Source organism: Podarcis muralis, chromosome 4 (assembly GCF_964188315.1).
Source record: "Podarcis muralis chromosome 4, rPodMur119.hap1.1, whole genome shotgun sequence".
Taxonomy (NCBI): Eukaryota; Metazoa; Chordata; class Lepidosauria; order Squamata; family Lacertidae; genus Podarcis; species Podarcis muralis.
In genome coordinates this window covers 89,542,645-89,550,896 of record NC_135658.1, presented here as the reverse complement: position 1 = coordinate 89,550,896, position 8,252 = coordinate 89,542,645, and the positions used below count along the sequence as shown (strand labels likewise).

The 8,252-nt window shown below is 48.2% G+C and overlaps 1 protein-coding gene across 2 annotated transcripts; it reads right to left on the bottom strand.

Moving 5' to 3' along the window:
- Positions 1 to 240: 240 nt before the first annotated feature.
- DHPS (deoxyhypusine synthase) lies at positions 241 to 7,698 on the bottom strand. 2 transcript variants are annotated; one of them, XM_028728288.2, is made up of 10 exons: positions 7,521 to 7,698; positions 5,411 to 5,641; positions 4,395 to 4,559; positions 3,930 to 4,051; positions 3,192 to 3,288; positions 2,704 to 2,790; positions 2,204 to 2,309; positions 1,898 to 2,001; positions 1,022 to 1,147; positions 241 to 871 (listed from the first exon to the last, which is right to left on the bottom strand). In XM_028728288.2, exons 2-10 carry the CDS (start codon positions 5,612 to 5,614, stop codon positions 776 to 778), a joined length of 1,107 nt encoding a protein of 368 aa, XP_028584121.1. In that variant the 5' UTR covers positions 5,615 to 5,641; positions 7,521 to 7,698; the 3' UTR covers positions 241 to 775. The 2 variants fall into 2 exon arrangements, with proteins under 2 accessions (XP_028584121.1, XP_028584122.1); XM_028728289.2 differs by lacking the exon at positions 7,521 to 7,698 and adding an exon at positions 7,223 to 7,486.
- Between the last annotated feature and the right edge of the window lie 554 nt (positions 7,699 to 8,252).

Below are 8,252 nucleotides of genomic sequence, written 5' to 3'. Positions count from 1 at the left end.
TGGCAATGCAATTCATTTCTTTCAATGGTATATCCAAGCTGGAGGCTCAGCTTTCAATAAATAAAAATTCTCCTCAGTGGGAAGATTCCAACTACCCATTTCATCCAAGCAAAAATGAACTGCTCTGATTTTCTTTAGCCTTCCCTTGTCGTTATAAGGCCCACAGAAGAGCAGGCCTTTAATAGTTGGGTTTTGGGCACAGTACGCCAACTCTAGCAAAAACAAAAGCACTCACATACATTTAAAGACTACAGTGGTTTATTCGGAGGCTGGGGGATCTCAAGCAGATTCCAGATGGACACACGTCATATCAGTAAATAAAAGAGACAGAGAAGAAAATCCAAGAATTAAAATGAAGTGGGCAGGGAGGCCATGAACAGAGAGATACTGCTGGGCCAGTTGTTAAAGGGAGGGGGGGAAATGTCAACTTCAGACTCCAAGGACCATCCTACTATCACGAAAGCAGCATGCTGGAGAGGCAGGTATATCACCAAGTGTCTCAGAGTATATAGGGTTTACAAGAGCAAAAAGAAAGAAACACTATCCTCTCGGCAGGCTCATGAGGAGGATGGGTTGCGATTACACACAAGTAACAGACCGCCACTTTCTGAGACTGGGGCTCAGCTTCTATTCAGCATGGAGGAGAAGGATGTCGTGCTAATGGTTCGACTGCCTTCCATTCATTCAAACAGATGTTGCAAAACAGTCTCAGTGCAGGTGCCAGCAGCTGCAGTGGTATGTGGGAGAAGCACATGGGCACGCAGCAGTCCGCAGCTTAGTCGTTTTGCTTCTCTGGAGCAAAGGCATTTGGTTTCTGTGCAAAGGTTTCCGCAACCAGCAGTGGGAAAACCAGGGAAGCGTCAGCATAAACCTGTCAAGAGAAGAATACGGAAGAGTGCCTCTCCTCAAGAGCTTTTCATTTATTTACTCCAAAACTCACCGGTCTTGCCAATGGCAAGTTCCATGTCCCACCCCTGCCAATACCATGATCTGCCAGTCCCCTCCTTTCCCCCGCATGTACCTTGACAGGCTTGGCATCCATGCGGATCTTCCCCCAGGAAACTGCTTCGTCAGGCCGAGCTCCTGAGTCTGAGCCATCAAACTCCTGTGCCGTGTTGACGTATACAGAAAAGTCAGCACCGTTTCTCTGAGGAGGTACAATAATCGATGACATCAGGCATAAGGAGCAGAATTGGCTCAGGGGTAACCAAAGGTCTGCTTGCACAGCAAATCTGATACCAAATACAACTGTTCCACATATGGACTTGGAGATAAGCGCAGATGCATATACAAAACTACCTTATATCAATTTAAGACAAGTGGTCCGTTTATTGATCTTTTAATTGCAATTGGAGGGGGAGAGGAAGGGGAAACTGGGATACAAAGCATATCAATTCAAGATGAGTGGTCCAATTAGCACAAAAGCACTATGAGATTTCATACAGAGTTCTTTCCTCGTGGGCAAGATCCTTTTAAAGAGATGGCAGGAACCGAACCTGAGATTTTCTGGGTGCAAAATGTGTACTCATTCACTGAAATATGGGCTCCCTTCCCCCAAATATCAGGAACTTCCGGGGCTCAGCATGGGAGGCTCTTGAAAGCTGCATGGGGTGGGAAGGCTCAATAGGTTCAATGAGCCTATAGAGCTTGGCAGGACTTATGCAGCATATGAATTCATTGCTGACTTGTGGCCATGTCAGCTGAGGCTAATGGAAGTTCAACAGCATCTAGAATTAGCTCCCCATGCCCAAAGCCAGCCAGCAAGCAGTGTCATGCCATTTCAACCCATGCGTCTTTGTTCTACGAACGCATCCCATGCTTTTGCAACATCTTCCACCCCAAACAAACCCTGCCTTTCTGCACTGTGAATTTGTTCCTACGGCACAATCTGCCTCACCATGAGGTTGGCGTTAGCAATGTGGTGCTTGACAAGTCCTCCTCCCAAGATTATCATTCCTGTTTTCCGGGCAAATATGGCCTGCGTATTGATGAGCCTCAGATCTGAGAGAGAGATACGTTTAAGTATTAGACAAGCAGCACAGTAAACAGTGTCATACTTTGGGGGTTGGTAGACCCAGAATGTCTGGTACACAGCGTACAGATTCCACTAGCTGTCTCCCTTCCTCTGAAAGTAGAAACCAGTGGTAGGTACATAACAGAAACCATGGAGAGACTTACTTATGTCGCACAAATCTCAGCTCACCTTCCACAATGTCCAGCACAAGGCCTGGTTTCTTATAGGAGTGGAAGAAAATCATGTCCCCCAGGGAACCATCCGTCAACGCTGGACTCAGTACAGGGATGCTGTTCTGCCAGGAAAACACAATTAGCATTATAAGCGGAAGTGGGTATTTCATATGGCAGAGGTTAGCGTATCTTGGAAGGGAGGGCAGAGCGTGGGAGTGGGAGACAGACTTGGAATGCAGAAAAGTAGTAAATGCACAACACAGAACTATGCCTTAATGGTTGGATGGTAAGGGTCAAGGCTACCATCTGGGAAATGAATGGGATTACGAAGCCAGAAAAATAATAGGCTATGCCTTATCACATACATAGGACAGACCCTCAGATGATTGAAGAGTGGAAGGCAGGCATCCCATCAGGAGGTGACAAACAAGCAGCATTTCAGCCAGATTACTGGAAGCTAATCTTAACGAAAGGCGAGATATAGAACTTAAAACACAGGAGACTTCCTCAGCCTACCTTTTGTGCCCAGTAATAGACAGATTCGGGATTGTTGATTTCCTTGCCAAGCCGAGCAATGAACTTTGATGGAGTCCACTTCACCCCCTGAAAAGCAGGGAGACAGACAATACTTCAGACTATGCCAACTTCTCCCCAGATTGGTGGGCAAGCTAAGATCCGGGGTGAACCTGCACAGTCTTAATACGTGCGATTTCAAAGAAAAAGAAAAGAAAAACCCACTATGTGGGGGCAAATAAGAAACCCAACAATACTGGCAGGGGGGAAAAGTGGCCTTGAGATCACGCACTAGATAGAGTAAGACATGTCTCCGTTGCTGTTTCATCCTCTTCCATGCTGGGAGTTTTTCCATTTCCAAAGATGAGGCCAGAACTCACGGCAGACAGCTCTCAAGTGTCTTTTGCAATTACCACGTTGGGGGTATACATGGGGGGTGGAGAAAGAACAATAGCACATAGGCACACCATTCCTAGCATTTCAGCTCTCACCTCTGTGTCCTGCTCTGTCACCATCTGGTCCAGGATTGGCATCAGCCAGTCCTCAAACTTGCAGTAATTGTCATTGGGCACCAGCAGATTCCCAATCCTGGAGGAGAGGAGGACACAGCTGGGAAGTAAAGCCTGGCTAGGGACTTTGCCCCTACCTTGCCCCTTCCTCCCACAGAAGTTAAAACATACAGTCAATCCCCTCCCTGCTGCAGAGTATGAGACTGGTTGGATCATACAAACCAGAGGAAACCCAGGACGGATCAATTTCTCTGGTCACAAAAAAATCACCCATCTTGTTTCCCAATCAGAACATCAGCCCTCCCCACTACAAGTAAAGGTAAAGGACTCCTGGATGGTTAAGTCCAGTCAAAAGCAACTATGGGGTTGCGGCACTCATCTCGCTTTCAGCCCGAGGGAGCCGGTGTTTGTCCACAGACAGCTTTCCGCGTCATGTGGCCAGCATGACTAAACCGCTTCTGGCGCAACAGAACACTGTGATGGAAACCAGAGCGCACGGAAACGCTGTTTACCTTCCCGCCACAGTGGTACCTATTTATCTACTTTCACTGGTGTGCTTTCGAACTGCTAGGTTGGCAGGAGCTGGCACAGAGCAAGGGGAGCTCACCCCGTCATGGGGATTCAAACCACCAACCTTCTGATCGGCAAGACCAAGAGGCTCAGTGGTTTAGACAACAGCGCCACCCGCACCCGTCCACTCCCCACTACCCCTGCTGGTACCTGTTAATCCCACTCTGTCGTAGTTCCTTTCCACGCAAGCTGAAGTCTCCAAGGTAAGTGGGTGCCAAGCATTTGATGAGATCTTCTTCCACACCACCTGCTGTGGTCACCAGCACATCCACCTACACAAACCAAAGAATGTGGGCTATAGTGCTTGCCAAGACTTGCAGCTATGAGCTTCCTTTAGACCCGAGTTCTGTAAAGGGATTAATCCATCCTTAAGTCATGAAGCATCAGTAGCCAGTATCTCTTTCCCATAAGCGGAGGTAGTTCCTTTAAAGTTCTCTCCAGCCCATTAGAAGACGGCATACAATGTTTATCATGAGAACATACGAGAGAGACAAGAATGATATTGGTGTAGAACACCAGGGATTCTTCTCTACCCTTTCGCAACCACATAACTGAAAAGGAAGATTTTTCCTTGATATACAGAAGGAGGAAACACCTCCCAGGTTTGGACAATACCATGTTGTGTTGCACCAGAAAGCGGATGGTCTCACGGACACCTGAACTGATGAGGTTGGAAGTGAAGCCCAAGAAGATTGTACAGCCTGTTAGGTGGCGGGAACAGGGATTCAAGTCGGCATGGTTCCCTTCATCCTCGGCCAGTGGCGTCAGCTTCGCTTCTATCTGCAAGGAAGAACCCAACTATCTGAATCAAGCTTCAGCACAACAGCACAATGCAGGGATTGAACTAAATGGCAGCACCACAAAGTTTAGCACATCATCGCCCTAAATAGCTAAGTACAGACAGCAAGAAGTTTGCTAGTGACATATGAAGGAAGCAAAACAAAAACAAAAACTGGTGAATGGTTGTAGAGAACTGAGGAAAGCATCAATGCACAAAATATGCAGATTTGGAAAAAAATACTGGTTTTGCCACTTTATCTTCAAATCAGAAAACGTGATCATCAGAAAAGGAGATAAATGTAAACTGCAGTTTTTGAAGTCACTGTGAGCTCTCAATCCATGCAATCAAAGTAGGACTTTCCTATCAATCAATGTAATAATAATAATAAATTTTTATTTATATCCCGCCCTCCCCAGCCGCAGCCGGGCTCAGGGCGGCTAACAACAATAAAACGTTTATGTTTATGAACATCATACCAGCTCAGACTTATAAAATACTGTTCGCACCCAATGCTTAGAGCTAATAGGACTATGGAATATTTCTGGGAAAGGGTAAAAAAAGTAGCCAACTTTAGTGTTGGCTAACTCTTAGCACTGTACGTGAAGATGGGTGTTGTCTCTCTTTGTGCAAGATACATGACTGGTGTCAGAGAAGAATGCTGTGATGTACACAAGAGCAGGAATAACAAGGATACAAAGCTGAAAATGCAGGAATTTATAGAGGTCTCTACATGCAAAGCAAAGAGAGCAAAGCAGCAAGCTAACTCCAGTTATGAGATCCAGCCCAATTTCCCTCCTTCCCACCTGATCTACCACAGTTCTCACCATCGGGACTCATCCTGGCTACTCACCATGCGGTTGATCTCGTTCACAGCCTGCCCAAAGCTGGTAGCCTGGAAACCCGTGGTGAGGTAAGACTGGAGCAAGGCATGATAGTCTAATCCACGGTCAAAGTCATAGCCATGCACTGTCAAGCTCCCCTCAGGTAGCCCCTCACTGGGCTTCAGCACAGCAGCCACTGCCCCAGCAGGTAGGTCGCCTGCCACATTCTCCATCAGGTGAACACTGGGGAGGCTGGCACCCTAGGACAAAGATCATTAATTAAGAAGACTCCTGAAAAAGCATGCTTTCAAAACTTCTCGCCATGTGAGTATTACAGAATCTTAGTGATAAAGTACCTCCCAGATTTCTACCCTTCCAAAAAGGGAAACACAAGTGTTAGAAACTGAGATATGAAAGCTGGGAGCTAAATGGCACCTTAAACCTAGCTTATGGGCACAACAATGGAATGTCTAGGCACGTTTTTTTTAATAACAACGATACAAAGCTGAAAATGCAGGAACTGCAGCTAAAATATTATGCTCATTTTTCACATGGCCTAGTCCTTTCCCCGCCCACCCTCCTAATATTCTTAAAAGAGTCTCTTCTCCTGTCTTCAGAGAGTAGCTGGAAGCGGGGAGGCAGAAAAAGATCCACCTTTCCTTCCACTCTGCAGTCTTAATCTGAAATCTCAGAGGCAGAACTGCGCCCAGAGCTCAGAAACTACTCGCGCTAATGAAATTCCCTGTCGCAAAATGCGTGGAGAACAATGGGAGTTTCAGACGCTGGGGAAACAGCAATTTGCACCATCTGTCAACTTCAAGTACTCTGGAAAGGCTTGTTCCCCACACCACCACGATGAAGAACGTCCCCGAACAATTCTTGGCCAGGTTCAAATTCTTGGCCAGCAGCGGCAGGATGTGATGTAAGACCATGACCAGCGCTGCAACCCCAACCACAGTGCTCATGCCGACGACGACATGGTGCCGTTGTTAATCCTTATTGCATTGCAGGGAGTTGGGTTAAATGACCTTCCAACATTTTGACTTCACCCCCAAAGGGGCACTCCTTTATTGTCAGAGGGATGCCAACTAATGCTGAATTATTATTCACTGAGATCCAGCGCCGAGGGCCTTCTGGCGGTTCCCTCATTGCGAGAAGTGAGGCTACAGGGAACCAGACAGAGGGCCTTCTCGGTAGTGGCGCCCGCCCTGTGGAACGCCCTCCCATTAGATGTCAAAGAGATAAATAATTACCTGATATTCAGAAGACATCTTAAGGCAGCCCTGTTCAGGGAAGTTTTTAATATGTAATGCTGTACTGTTTTTAACACTGATTGGGAGCCGCCCAGAGTGGCTGGGGAAACTCAGCCAGATGGGCGGGGTATAAATAATAAATTATTATTATTATTATTATTATTATTATTATTATTATTATATGACAAAGAATCAATCAATTAATTTATTATTATTATTAAAAGTTGAAGAATCAATTAATTTATTATTATTATTAAATGACAAAGAATCAATTGATTTATTATTGTTGTTGTTGTTAAATGACAAAGAATTATTATTATTAAATGATGAAAAGTAATAATAATTATTATTACTTTATTGCATTGCAGGGGTCTAGATGACCCCTGGGATGCATTCAACAGATACATTCAAAGCAGGAGGAAAAAAGTAATGCAAATAAGCACTTTCCCGCCCCCGCCCCTCGCCCCGCCCACAGCGCAGCTATAGCCCCGCCCAGACCGCTTTGGCAAACCGGGCTCCCGAAGCGTCTGCCTCGTCTGCGGCAGCGCGCGCATGCGCCTGGGGGCGGGAGCGCGAGGCGGGGCTCACCTGCGACCAGAAATGGTACAGCCCGGAATTCCACCGCCGCCGCCTCCTGCATAATGCCCAGGGTCGGTTCCAAATATTACGGAGGGGGGGGGGAGATGTGTGTGTGAGAGAAAGAGAGAAAGACAGGGAACTGAAAGGGCTCCTGTCACCACAGGGTAGGCTTGCTTAGCGCCATGTTCCCCGGTCAGCAGGAGTACTGAAGGCTCTCCCCGCCGGCTCGCGAGGAGGCCCCTTTTGCTCCTCACGCGGCGGCGGGGCCGGGAAGCGGGACAGCGCGCGAAGGGAACGGCGGCCTTACCTCATAGAGCCGGGGCCGACCAGCCAATGGCCTCCTCTCGCTCCCCTCGCTGGTTCTACGCAGGCGCTCTCCTCGCCGCCTCACGGAGATGCCGCGGGAAGCGCCTCATGGCGGCGCAGGGGAGCGGAAGGGGTTAAACGCCGGCGGCGGGAGGGGGAGGCGCTCGCGCGGCTCGGCGTTTCTTTCCTTCTTGCTCCTTTAAGGAAGTGGGCGGGGTTTCGGGGGACGAAAGCGCAGGCGCAGCGCTGCCTCGGAGGCTAGCTTCAAGTAAGGGCGGAAGTGGTATGGGCTGCATAGATATACCTGGGCATCTGAGAAGGTGCAGGCAGTGCGTGGGTCCCAGGGGGGCGGGGAGGCAAGGGAAGGGTCCAACCCCCTGCAAAGCAGGAATCTTACGCCCAACATATTCCCCCTTCCAAGTTTATGCTGTTGCATACAAATTTCCCTTTATGGAACAAAATTTGCCCCTGGTGACTGTGGCGTAGCGTCCTTTCACTCAAATATAAAGCTCAGTGGGTGGGTGATTTTAGCCCATTTTCTTCTGGACAAATGAACACTAGAGTTCCATGTAAAGGTAAAGGTACCCCTGCCCGTACGGGCCAGTCTTGACAGGCTCTAGGGTTGTGCGCTCATCTCACTCTAGAGGCCGGGAGCCAGCGCTGTCCGCAGACACTTCCGGGTCACGTGGCCAGCGTGATGACGCTGCTCCGGCAAACCAGCACCAGAGCAGCT

Coding starts and splice junctions, on each gene's coding strand:
- DHPS (XM_028728288.2), bottom strand. CDS start 5,614: ATGGAGAATGTGGCAGGCGACCTACCTGCTGGGGCAGTGGCTGCTGTG. Junction 3,289..3,929: donor CGACAGAGTGGGATTAACAG/GTACCAGCAGGG, acceptor CCTCTCCTCCAG/GATTGGGAATCTGCTGGTGC. Junction 2,310..2,703: donor TCTATTACTGGGCACAAAAG/GTAGGCTGAGGA, acceptor TTTTCCTGGCAG/AACAGCATCCCTGTACTGAG.